General features: G+C 50.9%; 1 protein-coding gene across 7 annotated transcripts in view; it reads left to right on the top strand.

Moving 5' to 3' along the window:
• THOP1 (thimet oligopeptidase 1) overlaps positions 1-12,600 on the top strand; it is a 35,926-nt gene extending 23,326 nt beyond the window's left edge. For 5 of the 7 annotated variants that reach the window (XM_077121228.1, XM_077121226.1, XM_077121227.1 and 2 more), the window contains 4 exons: positions 3,923-4,109; positions 4,486-4,614; positions 6,120-6,256; positions 7,758-8,297. In XM_077121228.1, the coding sequence (XP_076977343.1) occupies positions 3,923-4,109; positions 4,486-4,614; positions 6,120-6,256; positions 7,758-7,913 (609 nt within the window). In that variant the 3' untranslated portion in view covers positions 7,914-8,297. Of the gene's footprint in view, positions 1-3,922; positions 4,110-4,485; positions 4,615-6,119; positions 6,257-7,757 lie in introns of all 7 variants that reach the window. The other 2 variants (XR_013159563.1, XM_077121225.1) reach the window with 2 other exon arrangements.
• Positions 12,601-16,861: the final 4,261 nt, after the last annotated feature.

The raw sequence follows: 16,861 nt of genomic DNA, 5'->3' as shown, positions 1-16,861 counted from the left end.
GGGGCATATGGGGACCAGGTGCTGGTCCTCTCAGAGTACATGTCCAGTTCTAGGAAGGCGGCGTGGGGCCCCTGGGCCCAGCACCTGCAGCAAACCCTGACTGGCTCTGATCTTAGGAAGAGGTTACCAAATAGTAGCCACATGTCCTCCTACTCCATGCCCATGTTTCTCATTGTTTTTTTTTTTTTTTTCTTTTTTTTTTAATTCCATTGGCACAGACCACTGGGCAGCAGCATCTGGCGGACATGAGCACTGCTGCCCCCACTTTCACGTATTCTTGGTCCAGGTTTTTACCTCCACACATGACTCACCCATGGCACCCTTCAGCATCCCTGCCACTTTCCGCACCTTTGAACTTAACGTTGGGTGGATGTTCTCCCCTGTCATCGTTGGTCTTTATGCAGCTGCACAGGCGCTGGTCCAGGCCAGCAGCTCCTGGGCCTGTCGTGGCCACACGGCATGCTCTCGATGTGTATTTCCCCAGCAGCTGACTCTGCTGAGCTTGTTTTCTTGTGCCTGTGTTTCCCGAAGCATCTGCTCAAGTCCTTTGGTGGTTTTTTTTTTTATTGGATTTTTTTTTTATCCCGAGTCCCATAGAAATTCTGGATATGATTCCTTCGTCAGATTTATGTTTTGTGAGTATTTTCTCCCAGTCTGTGGCTTGCGGGTTTATTTTCTTAACAGGGTCTATTCTTCTTTTCTTTAACAGGATTATTGAGCTATGATTCACGTACCATTACAATTCACCCATTTAAAGTGTCACTGAATTTAAGTTCAGAGGTTTTTAGTGTGTTCACAGAGCTGTGCAACTGTCACCGCAATCCATTATAGAACATTTCCATCACCACAGAAAGAAACTCAGGACCCCTTCGCAATCATTCTCCATTCCTACCTCCCTCACCCCCTAACAGCCCTTCTCCTTCCTGTCTGTGGATTTGCTTATTCTGGATATTTCACATCAGTGGAGTTGGACAATTGTATCCTCTCGTGTCTGGCTTATTTCCCTGAGCACCACGTTTTTGAGATTTGTCCAGGTGGTCACTCAGGCCAGAGCGACAGTCCCTTTGTGGCTGGGTGATACCCCTTTGTGCAGATGGGCCCCTGGACACAGCTTGTGGTGAGCCGAAGGTTATAATTGTGATGAAGTTCAGTCTGTTAACTTTTTCTTGTCTGCTTCATGCGTTTTTGTGAACTGTTGTACAAATCATTTCCTAACCCAAGGTACTGAGATTTTCTCCTGATTTTTTTCCTGGTTTTAGTTTCAGCTCTTAATTTTGGTTTGTCCTCCATTGTGAGCTAAATGGTATCTGGTGTGTGGTGAGGGTTGAGGGTCAGATCTGCCTCTCAGTTGGTTAGCCTGGCCTTATGGCCCAGATGGATTTGGGGGCAAGCCGGAGGTAGAAGGGCCTGGTGGGGGCCGTTGGCAGTGGGGCAGTGATGAGGCCGGCTGTGTGGCAGGCAACAGGGAGAGCAAGGAGAAGCAGGTACTGGGGAACCCGCAGGCCCAGTACCCTGTTTTTGCTTATTGACACACATTCCAATTCCATTGAACACATCCTGCCTTTGTAGCCTCTAATCTTCTTCCTGTCTCTGGATTTGCTATTTCTATACATCTTTTAAGTGACCTCATACGACAGGTTGCTGTTTGTGTCCAGCTGCTCTCATTGAGTCCCATCCGCTTTGTAGCACAGATCAGAACTCTATTCCTTTTCACAGCTGAGTAATACTTCTTGTCGGAATAGATACCAGTTTCCTCTGTCATCTGCTGGTGGGTGCAGGGGCTGCTTCCACCTCTTGGCAGTTGTGAATTGTGCTGTGATGAATGTTGGTATTGAGATTCCTGCTTGAACCCCTACATCCAGTTCTTTGGGGTCTGTACCGAGGTGCATTTGGTAACTCCGTGTTACCAAATATATATATAGCTTTCTGAGGAGCTGCGGGACTATTTCTCCAGGGGCTGCCCTTCTCCATGTTCCAGCCAGCAGTAACCCTGGAATCCTGCTTTCTCTGCAACCTCGCTGAAGCTTGTTATTTTCTGTTTTTAGTATCACCCATCCCTTTGGGTGTGGAGTGGTGTCTCATCATAGTTGTGGTGTCTTGTTTTGAGGATGAAAAGGAAGGTTGGGGAAGCCGGGGGATCACCTGCGGTCTGGGTTGGGGAACAGCAGAGAGCACGGCTGTCAGCGTAGATGTGGTTTCACAGAGCTGTCCTAGAAGGACAGCAGCAGCTCTGGAACCCAGGAGGCCTGCGTATCTGTGTTTGTGTGTGTCATGTAGAGAGATGGGTTCTGAAATGGGGCCTGGGGACAGGAGGTGGGTGGACAGTGCAGACCTTGGTGGATGGTGCCGGGATCATCAAAGCTGTCGGGGTGGACAAGAGCACCAGCAATTAGGGGGCAGCCTCAGGGAAGGATCCACCAAGTTGCCAGGGAATGAAGGGTCAGCACCATGGGAGGAGGACCCCAAGGACGCTGGGTCAGGAAGTTGGGGGGCTGGAGAGCATTGGGGCAGGGTGCCCACAGAGGGGCTGGGAGGCAGACAGAAGGGGCCTTGGGGGTGTGCCAGTCAGGATGGTGTCACTGAGCCAAGCAGGGTCTGTAGGAGTCAGCAGCTGCTCTGCAGCACAGTGACAGTGAGGTCACACAGCTGGCCAGTGGGTATCTTAAACCCGACGTGCCCACATGGTGTCTCCTTCGTCCAGCCTATTCCACCAGCAGGGAACAGAGCCCCCTCTCTCCAGGTGCTTAGACCCCAAACTCCAAGTTGCTGTGACTCATCTCACACCTCCTGCTGGCCCTGCCTCCGTGGTCCCACCAGCCCTTACCCCTCTCCCTTGGGGTTCCGCTCACCCAGCTGCCACCACCTCCTGACAGGTCTCCTCGCCTCTGCCTGTTCCCACCCTGCAGCTGGAGACCCTTCTAAAGCGCTTCAGCCTGTGCGGCCCTCACTTTGGCCCACTGGTGCTCCTGGAGTCCTTCAGATAAACCAGAGCTCCTCAGTCCCCAGCCCTGGCTGCCCCCCTCCTTGGCCCTTGCGCTCACCCCACTTGCCAGTCTCAGCCTCCCAGTGCACCAGTTCTCAGGGACTGCACGCTTCGTTGTCAGTGTCTGGAACACTCTTCGGCCAGCTGCCCTTGGTGGTTCCTCTCTCGGTTCCTTCAGGTCTTTGCTGTGATGTCATCTCGTTGAAAAAAGTCTTCCTGATTTGTAGCTCTCCGTCCTCTTTTCCCTGTTTCCTCTGGCTTTACTCTTTTCATAAGCAGCTGCTGTTGTCAGCACATGCGTGTGCTCACACTCACACACATATGCGTGCATGCTGCTCTAGAGACCAGTACATTGCAGAGGGAGTCAGGAGAAGGAGGGGAGAGATTGCTTAGTCCTTGAAACAAAGAAGTTATCCATGCCCGTTAAAGACATTCCTGGCTTGCCCAGCAGATCGCTGTGCCAGACTTGGGCTCCAGCCAGGCTGGTTTCCCTGATGAAAAGTTTCCCACACATGTGGAAGTAGAGGAAGGAGGTACCACCAGCCTCCTGTCATCCATCCTCCTGATTTGGAAGCTCCCAGGACTTGGCCACACTGGGCTCCTCTGTCCCCTTGGGGCCCGGCACTCTTCACCAGCATTGGCTGCATTGTTGGGGGAGTAGTGGGGGTGGCAGCAGAGATAGAGTGTCCTCGTGTGTCAGTGGGCAGCAGGCATTTTGCAGGTGTGTGCCGAGTGGGACTGGGCCAACTAGCAGCAGCCAGGGGATCCTATTCGATCCCACCATGGCTAGGCTTTGCTGTCTAGGGCAGGAGGGGCTGTACCCTGACTGTTGGCTACTGCCCACGTGTGCACACCTGTGGCCAGGTGAGGCCAGTGAGTGGGAGGTGAGGCTGGATGGAGAGGTGTCATCCTGGTGGTCACTGCCCTCTGCCAACCCAGGCCGAATTCGCCATGTTCAGCGGGACTCACGTGGAGCGCGACTTTGTGGAGGCGCCGTCACAGATGCTGGAGAACTGGGTGTGGGAGAAGGAGCCACTGCTGAGGATGTCCCGGCACTACAAGACAGGCGACGCCATCCCCCAGGAGCTGTTGGAGAGGCTGCTCAAGTCCCGGCAGGCCAACACAGGTCCACAGCCCTGTCCCACCCCACCGAGGGGACCCCAGGCTGTGGGGGACGCGCGGTGCAGCCAGTGGGACAGTGCTCCGCAAGGCTATGGTTCTGGCTCAGCCGTGAGGCTGTCACAACCCTGGGACCACCCTCCACCCAGCCCTCATGTGCCTTTTAGGGACAGGAAAGTGGGGTGGGCTTCGTCAGCCACCGGGCGGGCAAGAGCCTGAGTCCCTCCCTCCCTCAGCAGCACTGCTGGTGTGCGGCTCTCAGCCTCCCCATCCCATTGCCTGACACATGCCCTGAGGCCTAGAGTGTGCTTGGGCTCCTGGACTGGCTGAGGAGGCCCAGAGGGCTGGACGTGGCCTCAGCCTTCTCCTTGCATCCCCCCCAGGCCTCTTCAACCTGCGCCAGATCGTGCTCGCCAAGGTGGACCAGGCCCTGCACACGCAGCTGGACGCGGACCCCGCTGGGGAGTATGCACGGCTCTGCCAGGAGATCCTTGGCGTCCCAGCCACGCCAGGTAGGAGGAGGAGGTGACCTTCTCTCTAGCCCGAAGCCCCCTTGCAGCGGCCCCTCTACCCACCAGTTCCCAAGGCTCTTGGCCCCTTTCCGCGCTGTGTTCCTAGGCCCGTCTGTACAGCTGTGGAGATCAGCTCAGCTCGTGGTGTGAGCTGCTTTCAGCACCTTTGTGGCTGCTGTCTGCACTGCGAACTGTTCACCTACCTCTCCCCACAGCTGCTCTCCCTTCCTGCCCAGGCTCCTCCTGCTGCCTCCACATTTGGCTTAGGCAACACCCATTGCAGGAAGCTGTCTCCTAGCTCAGTGAGTCTCACCTATGGTGTTTCTGTCCCCAAAGGACGCTGGACAATGTCTGGGGACAGTTTTGGTTGTCATGACTCAGGTAGGGGTTGTTCCTGGCATTAACAGAGGGGAACCCAGGGAGGCTGCTTGGCACCCCACAGTGCCTAGGACGGCTCCAGTGTCAGCAGTGCTGAGTCTTTGTTAGGTGCCGCCTCGAGTACTCTCTCCTGATAGCCACATGCAGTGTGTTACAGGCATCTGAGTCCAGTGCTGTCACTTTCCTGCCCTCACACCTCATGCAGCATTGGGCACATACCTGGTTCTCCTCGTTTACTGCGTAGGTGCCGGAATCACTGCTGGTGGACCCAGAAAATGTGCCTGGGGCACCTTGGTGGGTTCATGGAGGCTGGCCATTGCCTGGATCCTGGCTAAGTTATTTGGATAGTGTCCAAGTTTCCTAATCCTGGCTAAGTTTCCTGGTCCCGACTAAGGCACCTGGATCCTAGCTAAGTTGCCTGATTTCTGGCTAAGTTACCTGGTCCTGGTCAAGTTATCTGGATCCCAGCTAAGTGCTGACAGTACAAGGGCAGGATGAGGGCACGAGGACATTCAAGGAAGGAACTGATTTTTTTGAGGTTTTGCTTTAAATAAGTAAATGCCTGGATCTAGTTTTATTCCCTGATTCCAAGAGTACTGTATGCCTTCTAAAGGTCCCAGAAGATCCAGAACAGACGTGTGATTTCATATCCTGACACTCACAAGCTGATAATGTTCTGATGTGTCTCCTCTGAATGTATGTGTGTATGTGCATATATTTATGCAAACACTTGAGTAGATATGTGTACGTGAAGCTAACTGGGTTTGTGATACACCATTTTATTCCATCATGGGGATGCATCTGGGTCTATTCAGGCATCTAACATTGAACCCTTGGGCTCTGGCACCTAAAATTGTTATTTATTAAGATGCTCTGGGGCAGACACTTTTCCCTTGACCAGACGGTGGCAGAGATCCATGTCCTGCATGGAGACCACCCATCCCCTGCCTCTCACTTCGTGCCAGCCCCATTGACCCCCCACTCGGAGCCTACCCCTCTGCTGGGGCCAGGGCTCTGAGGAGGCGGCTCGAGGCCCTCTCCCCTGAGTGGGCGCTGGTGAGGGAGGCCGGAGCATGGGCACAACGAGGGCTGACGCAGGTGCTCCTGTCTCCCCACGTCTCCCCCAGGCACCAACATGCCCGCAACCTTTGGCCACCTGGCAGGGGGCTACGATGCCCAGTACTACGGCTACCTGTGGAGCGAGGTCTACTCCATGGACATGTTCCACACGCGCTTCAGGCAGGAAGGCGTCCTCAATGGCCAGGTGGGTAGAGCTGGCCCAGGTGCCTTCTAGGACCTTTGGATCCCACTGTCCTGGGCCTGTGGCCTCGGGGTGTGCAGCCAGCTCGGGGGAGTGGGGGCGGGAGGCTGGGGGAGCGAGCACTGCCCTTGGGCCTGCAGGAGGGGGTAGAGACCGGCACTCCTTCGCTGGGGGCTGCTGGGGGCTTCTCCACTGAGTCCTTCCTGAATCTGGAGGGTGGGCTGCAGACCTGGGGGCTCGTCAGTGGGGTGCGATAAGACAGATGGTGTGGAATGCTTCCCAGGGATACCTGGTGTCAAGTCCATTATGCTCTCAGTTGCCTCTATGGCTTTGAACATTACTTGTCCTCTCTCACCTTTGGTTTTCTTACCCGTAAACTTGGGGTGCTAACATGCCCTGCTGAGAACACCCCCCCAACTGATATGGGGCATTCCTGCACATGGGAGCAGCTGCCACAGTCTGTCAAAGGAGCAGAGGTGACCGCCTGGGCCTAGGGACACCGGAGGGTGGAGGGAGCCCCTAGGGGCACCACCTCTCCAGCTGCTCCCTCAAAGATGCTGGAAGGCCAGGGCCTGGACAGGTGTGTCTGTGAGGACCCCACTGCCTGCTGTGATTAGGCCTCCGTTAGCTCGTTCACCTCAATGGCCAAGGACAGGCAGGCCATCACTCACACTTTAAATGCACTTGCTGGGTGCCAGACACTCAGCTGTGGGGGGCCATAGAAATACTTGGGCAGGAGCTTTGTTAGCACCACTTCAGCAGGCCTGGGAGGAGACTGGGAGAGGGGCAGGAGCTGGTGAGTGGCCTCTGAACTGGGGCTGGTGGTAGGTGAAGGGACCACGGGGCATGGGGATGCCACAAGCATCGTCAGGGGCCAGGACTTTGGGGCCCCAGCCATTCCTACCTCCCCCTGGGAGGTGCAGTCACCCTTCCTTTCTGGCTCAGTTGGGAAGCCTCTTGCCCAGGCTGTTGACCTGGAGCCGGCGTTGTGCCCCTTTGTCCGGCCCTTGTGCAGTTGTGTCCGGCTTGGCCACTGGCTGGGCTGGGCTGGGCTGGGCTTGGGTCCAAGGTGCTGCAGGGAAAGGCCTGCTGGGGAATTGCTGAGCAATGCTGAATCCTGCACACACACGTGTAGACATATGCACAAGGCGTTCACATGCATATAAGCATGCGCACCTGTTCTCCTGGTTCGTACACATACATGCTGGCGCACTCACACGAGGACATGTGCACATATACACCTGTCCCCCTTCTTGCTGAGATCCTGCTCAGATGTACCTGTGCGTCCAGCAAGCCTGATCCATGTCGGCAGCATGGGTGGCCCACAGAGCTGTCTTTGAGACAGAGAAGGGATTGCTTCTCAGTAGCCATGTGGAGAGCCCCTTGCGTGCTCTGCCGTGGGAGCCAGCCTCCCTCCATCCCGCCCGGGGCCTCCCATGGCCTTCTCTCCCTCCTGCCAACTCCTTCAGCCAGGCCCCAGCTTCCTCTGTCCCCCACCCCGCAGGTCGGCATGGCCTACAGAAGCTGCATCCTGAGACCCGGCGGCTCTGAGGACGCCAGTGCCATGCTGAAGCTCTTCCTGGGCCGTGACCCCAAGCAGGACGCCTTCCTCCTGAGCAAAGGGCTGCTGGTGGAGGGCGATGAGCCGGGGGCCTGCTGACAGCATCCTGGGCTCTTGTGAGTCCGCACCAGGCAGCCCCCCTGCAGGGCCAAGCAGCTGGGGCCATTGCCCCCTGGCCTTCCTGGTGCCTTAGCTCCAGACCAGAAATGGGGTGGCCTCCCCATGGTGGTCCTGGGTGAGGGTGGCGAGGAGCAAGAGGAGCTTTCTTCTCTCTTCAGTTTTCACACCCGGTTTCCAAAATCCTCTCTTCGTGAGCCAACTTGGCTTATAAAGGTTTCATCCTCAAGGCAGTGGGAGTGGAGACTTGTGTGTCTCACATCCTTGTCACCCCACCCCCCACCCCGGGAGAGGCTCCCCTGGTTAGGAGGTGGCTTCCCTTTGAAATGCAGCCATTAAAGAAAGGGGCTTCCCTGGTGTCCTCTACTGCCTGCCCGTCTATCACGGATTGGTCTCGTGTGGTGGGGAGAATCGAGTTTTGGTGTTTCTATTAAACCTCACTTTTGGCAGAGCCCACACTGCAGGTGAACTGCTTGCAGCGCCTGGTAGTTGGCCCACTGCTTGCTGTGTGCAGGTGGGCTCCAAATTTGCCACGTCTGGGTTGCTGGGAGATAAGAGATGTTTTTCAGGCAAGTGACACCAAAGGGCTGTAGAGCCTTGAAGGGTCCCCTTTTCCGTGTAACCAAACCAGGGCCCTTGGGTTGCTTATCTGAGTTTCAAGTTCCTGCTCATTCCTCACCTATTGTAACTCCGGAAGAATCTTCCCTGCACTGTTGGCTCTGGCCAAGTGTGGGTTTAGCTCTTGCGAGAATGTGGGGAGCCACAGTGCCGTTGTGGAGCTGTTTCTACCCTGGACTGCAGCCAGTGGCCGCCAGTCACCGCTGTCACACCCAGGCAGGTGTTTTCTTCCTGAGTGCCATGTCCACGAGGGAAGGTTTGGGGATTTTTATTTGATGTAAGCTAGTTTTCAGTAGTGATGGTGGAGGCTCTTGTGTGACCCTTTCTGGTCCTCGTGACCTCAAAGACTTGTAGCCCAGAGAAGTGTGACTACCCATCCTGCCGTTTGGGGCTTGGCTCCTTTTGGACGTGAGGGGCGTGGCAGTGCTTAATCCTTGGGGATCCTCAGATGGTCACATTTCAAAAATGCCTTCAAAGTGGCATTTCCTGGTTGTGGTAGAAATTAGGGCCTGCTTACGTTGTGAGCAGGACGAGTGACTGTCTCCCCACCAGTGGGTCTGATTGAGCCAGCATTTTTTTTTTGGTGGCTTTGAGGTTCCTGGGTGACTAGAACCATCCCCTCCCCTGTCCTCAGCCTATTGTATCAGGGATCGATCAATGGAACTGGTTGGGGGCCATGGCATCTGAGATCAATCTTGTGCTCCCCCTCCACTGGGGCCATGCTGTCCCCCTCTGCCTGCAACCCAGGCTTACTGACTCCCAGCCAATCTGGCCATGGGCTTTGGAGAGCAGAGGGTGTTCTTTGCCTTTATACAGACCCAGCTCAGCATCCTTAGAGTCTGGGGCAAGGGGCTAAGTTGCCTCTTAGCTGGTCAGCACACTCCATAGCTGCGAGGGTTCTGCTGAGAAGGTGGAAATTGGCATCAGCATTCTGAGGCAGCAGGTGCTTATGCTTAAAATGCCTGGGGCTTATAAAACAAGCTAAGAACCAGTCTCAGAGCAAACCCAGCTTCCACCTGGGCACCTGCTGACACTGAAGAGCCTCTTCAAGGGTGTGTGTGCACAGGGTCTCCTCACCTTCCCCTGGTTGGCCCTCACATGGCCTCTGTCTCGTCCCTTGCAAGACCCAGGCCGAGGCCCAGGGCCTCTGTGGGCTGCACTAGATGGTGGGAATGGGCTTGGCTCAGCTCCTGCCCTGGGCAGACAGGGTCACAGGCCTCAGGCTCATGGGCCACCGGGACCGGGTCGGGCTGAGGGGTCTCCCTTCCGGGCCTGCCTAGTCCTGTGCGGTACCATTTCCTCAGCTGGATGGCATGCTGACTGGGGATTTGCTGAGCCACCTGCCCTTGCCCAACTTTCCAAGGTTTTTCCCCCTGTTTTAGCCATTCAGAGCCATCCCCAATCACCCGCCCTCACATAACCCAGCCGGGTTTGACGCTTAGCTCCCTGTAGCCCTATGAGCTGATGCACAGACTTTGCAGCCCCTCAGCCCTGGTGCCCCATCTCTTGCTTTTCCAGATACTGAGGGACTTAGAAGTAAAGGTGCAATTTCTGGGGTCGGGGACATGCACCCCATGGAAACTGTCATTTTTAGAGCCCTGAGAAGGCTGGGAAGAGCAGGTAGGAAGCCCGGACTCGTGCTCGGCCAGGTGACCAGAACCCTTGAATGCCGTATAGCAAGAGTCGGCTACAGGATGCTGTGGGTCCTCAGTGTTGCAGGTTCGGGGCAAATTGAGAAACTTAAGTCTGCTCGCCTTCCCTGTCTCCATCTCGCCAAGGGGTCCCACTCAGTGGATGACCTTGCTCCTCCCAGCCGTCCCGGGACCTGTAACCTTCTGGTCCCTGAGTCCACACTGAAGAGACAGCCCGGGCCTGGAGCAGGAGTGGGGCAGTAGTGCAGCAGCCCCCTCACACGCGTCTAGAAGCCACAGTGCCACTGTTGCCCAGTGTAGACTTGGCATGAACATGGGTGTCGGAGCCAGGAAAACTTCTGGGAGTTTCCACAGCCTGGTCCAGGATTCTAAGGGTAGGCTTGCAGGACAGCCTCTAAGGGTCTCTTCTAGTCCTGGTTCCCATCCTCCTCCCCAGCTCCCCTACCCCAGGGGAGAAAGAAAATAAACAGGAAGGAATGGAGCTTTGCCGGAGTCTTTGCAGTGACTCGCTCATTGGCCTTAAAGAAACCTGAACCCAAAGGAATTTCTTCCATAAGTAACCTGCCTAGCCTGATGGGCCTCCCCCAGGAGGCCCTTCCCTAGGGATGTGGGGCTGCTGGTTCCTGCCTGGTGGTGGCAAGCCTGTCCATGCGAGGCCTCCCTGTCAGTCCTTTCAGCCTTAACCCTTCTGTGATGACCCGGGGGGTCTGTTAGGCTCAGGACCACCACTGAGGGTAGCTGAGATCCTTCCCCTAAGGGGCCTTGAGTGGCCTCACTCTTCCCACCTCTGCAGGGGGTTTGGAGTGCATCAGGGGAGCGATTGTGATCACATAGCAGGCCTGCACACATTGCTTCACATGCATCTCCCCCTGGGGTTGCTGTTATTTGTCCTGGGTGGCAGATGGAGGGTCCCAGGGTCATAGCTGGTGTCCTCTCCATCCCAGAGTCCACTGCGCTACTTGGACAGCTTCCTGAGATATGGCCCCTGTGGGTCCTCAGTATTGAAGGTTTGGAGCAAATAGTGAAACTTAAAACAGCTGTTAATGGACGGCTTGGGAAGTGGGCTGAGCCCTGACCTGGAAGGTGGGAAGTTGGTTCGGGTCTCAGATTTGGACTGTCAGGTAGTGTGTGCCCGTGCGGCGGGGTTCCATCCTTCATCGGGGGCCAGGGGGAGCCATGTGTCCTTCCATGAGATCGAGCACTCCTTGGTAAGGCACAGGACACAGTCCAACTGGTGATAGGCCAGTGGGGCTGCTCTGTTCTCCGCACCTCACATGCCTTTGGCATTTTCTCCTGCGTTGTTCTCAGTCCTGAGGATGAGCTGAGCCAAGGAGGTCAGGCTTAGCGAAGGTCCTGAACCCAGGTCAAGGCAGGCAGCGTAGGCCAAGTTTGGGGCTGCTGAGATGGTTTCCTGGATGGAGGTGATCCGACGCTATCAGCCCCAGGAGGTTCATAGAGACTGTTAGGGAAGAGATTCTTCTTCCCAATTTGAAGTGGGGAGAACAGAAGTTACTGGGAAAATGGAGCCCTTCAAAGAGTGAAACTGGAAACGAAAAGAGCTGACCTGGAAGGCACAGTGTCTGAGCCCTTGAATCTGGGACACGGAACCCTTTGCAGGTGCGTGAGGCAAAGGGGTTCTATCCTTGAGTGTGTCCTTGCCTTCCCCAGCTGAGATGTCCAATAGCTGAAGATGGGTTTGTTGGCAAAGACCACCTCCTTGGAGGTATTGAGGACTGGCTGTGGCTGTCCCCTTGGGAGCCCTACGAAGCTTGGATTAGGGATCATGAGGCGTGGGGGCTGGGGTACCACAGGGGTTCTGGGGAACAAGTCAGTCAGATTGGGCTGAACTTAGAACTTGGGGCTCCTGATTCCTAACCCAGGGAGAGTCTTGTTCAAGGATCTCAGGCCAATGAGCAGGTCTGGAAGGGGGGAAATATATATATCCATTGAAATCAAGTGGACAAACAATAAATTACACATTTAAAGTCTACTATTTGATAAATTTTGACAATACTTATGAAACCATCAATACAGTGAAGATAATGAGCATGTTTCTCACCTCTTCCCAAGTCTCCGGTGTTATTGTTCACTTCTCCCCTCCACCTCTCCACACCTCTCTGCAGAAAACCAACCCACCTGCTTCCTTTCTCTCACAGGAGATCAGTCTGCATTTTCTAGAGTCCCATGTAAGCAAAACCACACCGTATGCACCCTTTAATTTGTTTATGGTGGACTGGTTTCTTCTATCAAAAATAATTTGGGGATTCATCTATGGTGATTCCTTTTTATAGACAAGTAGTATTCCATCTATGGGCATACATTTTTATCCATCCATCTGTCTAGGCATTTGGGTTGCCTCCAGGCTTTTGGCTATTACTAATAAAGCTGCAGTGGACTTTTGTGCACAAGTCTTCGAATGGATATATGCTTTCATTTTTTTGCATTCTAGCCATTCTAATAAGTGTGAGTGGTACTACTTGCGGTTGTAATTTGCTTTTCCTTATTGACTGTGATGTTGACCTTCTTTCCAGGTGCTTATTTATTATCCATATATCTTTGATGAATGTCTGTTCAATTCTGTTACCCCTTTCAGTATGCTAACTATTATGCGTTTGCAAAAGGAAATGTTTAAATGTTAAAAGATACATGTAGCGTTCTTCAGGGAAACAGATCTGACAGGATAAATATGTAAATCTTATGAGATTTTTTATAGGAATTGACTCTCAAATTCACAGGGATTAGCAAGTCTCAATACCTTAGGGCAGGCTGCAAGTGGGAACTCTAATGAAGATTTCAATAAATTCTGCAAGAGAAGTTGGCTGGCTGAAGTAGAGACAGAAATTCTTCTTTCTGACTGTTGAAATCATCAGTCCTTTCAGGCCTCTGATTTGATAGGACTTCTCTCATTGCTGAATGCAGTCAACTGACTGATGATTTAAATCCATGAAATACCTTCATGGTAAAAATTGGGCCAGTACTTGCTTGACCAAACAACTGAATACCATAACCTAGCCAAGCTGACAGATGAACTTATCCATCACATATAACATTTATAATAGCATCAAGAAAATTCAGAAACCTAGGAATAAATCTAACAAGAAATGCAACTCCTCTACAGTGAAGAATTAAAATATTGTTGGGAAAAGAGAGCCTCTTTTGTGGCTCAGATGTGTCATCTCTCTCCAGCCAACACAACAAGCAAACTCAGCGCCCTCCCCCTGTCTACATGGGACATGACTCCCAGGGGTGTGGACCTTCCTGACAACGTGGGACAGAAATCCTAGAATGAGCTGGGACTCAGCATCAAGGGATTGAGAAAAACGCTAGAATGAGCTGAGACTCGGCATCAAGGGATTGAGAAAACCTCTACCAAAAGGGGGAAGAGTGAAATGAGGCAAAGTGTCAATGGCTGAGAGATTCCAAACAGAGTCGAGAGGTTATCCTGGAGGTTATTCTTATGCATTAAGTAGATATCACCTTGTTATTCAAGATGTAATGGAGAGGCTGGAGGAAACTGCCTGAAAATGTAGCGCTGTGTTCCAGTAGCCATGTTTCTTGAGGATGATTGAATAACGATATAGCTTTCACAATGTGACTGTGTGATTGTGAAAACCTTGTGTCTGATGCTCCTTTTATCTACCATGTCAACAGACGATTAGAGCATATGGAATAAAAATAAACAATAAGGGGAACAAATGTTAAAATAAAAAAAAATATTGTTGGGGGGGAAATTAAAGAGAACCTGAGTGAATGAGGAGATATGGCATGGTCATGGAATTGGGAAGTGCTTAAGATGCCAGTTTTTTGCTAAATTTATCTATAGATTCACTTCAATCCCAGTTAAAGTCCCAACAGATATTTTTTTTTGGTAGAAACTGACTAGATGTTTCTAAAATTTATATAAAAAGGAAAGAACCTACACAATAGCCAAGGCAGTCTTGAAGAACAATAAATTTGGAAGATGTACACTATTAGATACTAATACTTATTGTAAAGCTACAGTAATTAAGAAAATGTATTAATAAGAGGTTGGGCCCACTGATGGGTTCATGGAGCAAAAGAGAGTCCAGAAGCAGACCCACACATGCATGATCACTTGAATTGTAATGAGGTGCCACTGCAGATTGTGGGGAAGGATTTTCTCTTCTGCAGGTCGTCCTGGATTTGGAAAGTACTGAACCTTGGTCCCTGCCTTACATGCCATACACAACAATTAATTTAGGATGGCTAAATCTGAATGTGTAAGGTAAAACACTAAAATTTAGGGGAAGAAATGTAGAAATATAAGAGGTATATTCTTAAGACCATGGCAGTTGGCAAAGATACTTCAAATGGGAAACAAAAAACACTAAGCATTTTTTTTAAAAAGATGGCCAAAGTCTCTGTGAAAATCAGAACTTTTTTTCATCCAAAGGTATCATTAAAAGAGAAAGAAGGCAAGCCACAGAGTTGGAGAAGATTTTTTGAAATATGTTTATCAACAAAGATCCTTGACAATAAGAACAAAGACATGCCAAAAGGAAAAAGAGAAGTTTTTTTTTTTAATGGGCAAAAGACTTGAACAAGCACTATGCCAAATGGTCAGCCCAAATCGCCACCAACTTTACAAAATGACATTATCAATTCCCATGAGGAAGTTGCTGATTAAAACTGTGATGCAATACTACATACCCAGCAGAATGTCTACAATTGAATAGAATCAGAACAATTAGTGGTAGGAGTATAAATTGGTACTGCCACTTTACAAAAATGACTTGAGAGCATCTACAAAAAGATACTGGTCAAATGACACCGTAGAAGGCCGCACAGCAATAAGTAAATGAATCTGCCGTGTGCAGAGTTGGGAACTAATATGGGTGAATCTCACAGATGGCATTAAGTGAAAGAAGCTGCACCAAAAAGGGCACTGCCATTTACACGAAGTTCAGAAACAGGCAAAATTCAGTTTATTCAAATGCCATAATTTCATGGAAGCTTTAATAGGGAGTGACGTCTTGTGGGTTTGTACAGACTATTGTGAAGTCCCAATACACCCCAGGGTAATTTGGGCAGAGAATAAAAAAGTACTTGCAAAGCCCTCTTGAGGGACTGGGAAAAAATGTGGAAATATTAAACTTTCCTACTTGGGGAATTCCAGATATTCTCGCAAACATTGGGGACCACCAGTCTAATAGGCTGAGCCCTTAATTTTGGGGCTTGCCCTTTTGAAACATTCTTGCAAAGGAGAAGATAACCTACTCATAATTATGCCTAAGAGTCATCCCCAAAGAACCTCTTTTTAAAAAATTTTAATTGAAAAATCTTCACCCACAGTCCATCTAGTACACAATCAGTGGCTCACAATATCATCCTATGGTTGTGTATTCATCACCATGATCATTTTTTAGAACATTTGTATACAGGAAAAGAAAAAGAACTCATACATCTCATACCCCTTAGCCCTCCCTCTCATTGATCACTAGAATTTCAGTCTACCCAATTTTTTTAAACCATTATCCCTTCCTATTATTTATTTATTTTAATCTTTTTTTTTTCTACTCATCCATCCATACCCTGGATAAAAGCAGCATTAGACACAAGGCTTTCACAATCACACAGTCACATTGTAAAAGCTATATAGTTATATAATCATCTTCAAGAATCAAGACCACTGGACCACAGTTCAACAGCTTCAGATACTTCCCTCTAGCCACTCCAGTACACAATAAATTAAAAAGGGCTATCTGTATAATGCATAAGGATAACCTCTCGACTCTGAAATCTGTCAGCCACGTATCTCTCTTACGCCTTTTGGTCAAGAAGGCTATTTCAATCCCATGATGCTGTGTCCCAGCTCATCCTGGGAATCCTGTCTCAAGTTGCCAGAAAGACACCCCTGGGAGTCCTGGCCCACATAGGGTGGAAGGCAGGGAGTTCACTGCCATGTTGGCTTAGAGATAGAGAGGCCTCCCTGAGAACCTCTTGTTGCTCTCTCTCTCTAAGCCAACTCTGCAGGGGAACTCACTATCCCCCTCCCCAAGTGGGACGTGACTCCCAGGGATGGAAATCTCCCCGACAACGTGGGACTTGACTCCCCGGGATGAGCCTGGCCCTGGAAGTGTGGGATTGATCCGAAGGGGTAAGAGAAATGAAAGTTTCAGCGGTTGAGAAATTTCAAATAGAGTCAAAAGGTCATTCTGGAGATTATTCTTATACATTATATAGATAGCTTTTTTTTTTTTTTTTTTTTTTTAGCTTTTCATGTATTAGAACAGCTAGAAGGAAATACCTGAAACTGTTGAACTGTAATCCAACTGGTGAAAGCATTGATGCTTAAAGATGATTGTATAATTAACCTTCACAGTGTGACCATGAGATTGTGACTGGCAGTCCCTTTATCCAGTGTGTGGACAGATAAGCAAAAATAAGGACAAAAATAAATTAATAATAGGGGGTATGAGATGCTTTGGGTGTTCTTTTATACTTTTTAAGATTATGTTTTTGAGTAATAAAAATGTTCAAAAATTGATTGTGTTGAATGCACAGCTATATGATGTTTAGATGATTTTAGGGTATGTTAAAAAAATGACCTAAAAATTTACTTCAGAATTTTGGTAAAGAGCAACTGAGAAAACTTATAGAAATAAGAAGAAGAGAAATTACAAAGGTTTGGATGGATAG

This window comes from Tamandua tetradactyla, chromosome 11 (genome assembly GCF_023851605.1).
Source record: "Tamandua tetradactyla isolate mTamTet1 chromosome 11, mTamTet1.pri, whole genome shotgun sequence".
Taxonomy (NCBI): domain Eukaryota; kingdom Metazoa; phylum Chordata; class Mammalia; order Pilosa; family Myrmecophagidae; genus Tamandua; species Tamandua tetradactyla.
This window is presented reverse-complemented; position numbering and strand designations above follow the sequence as displayed.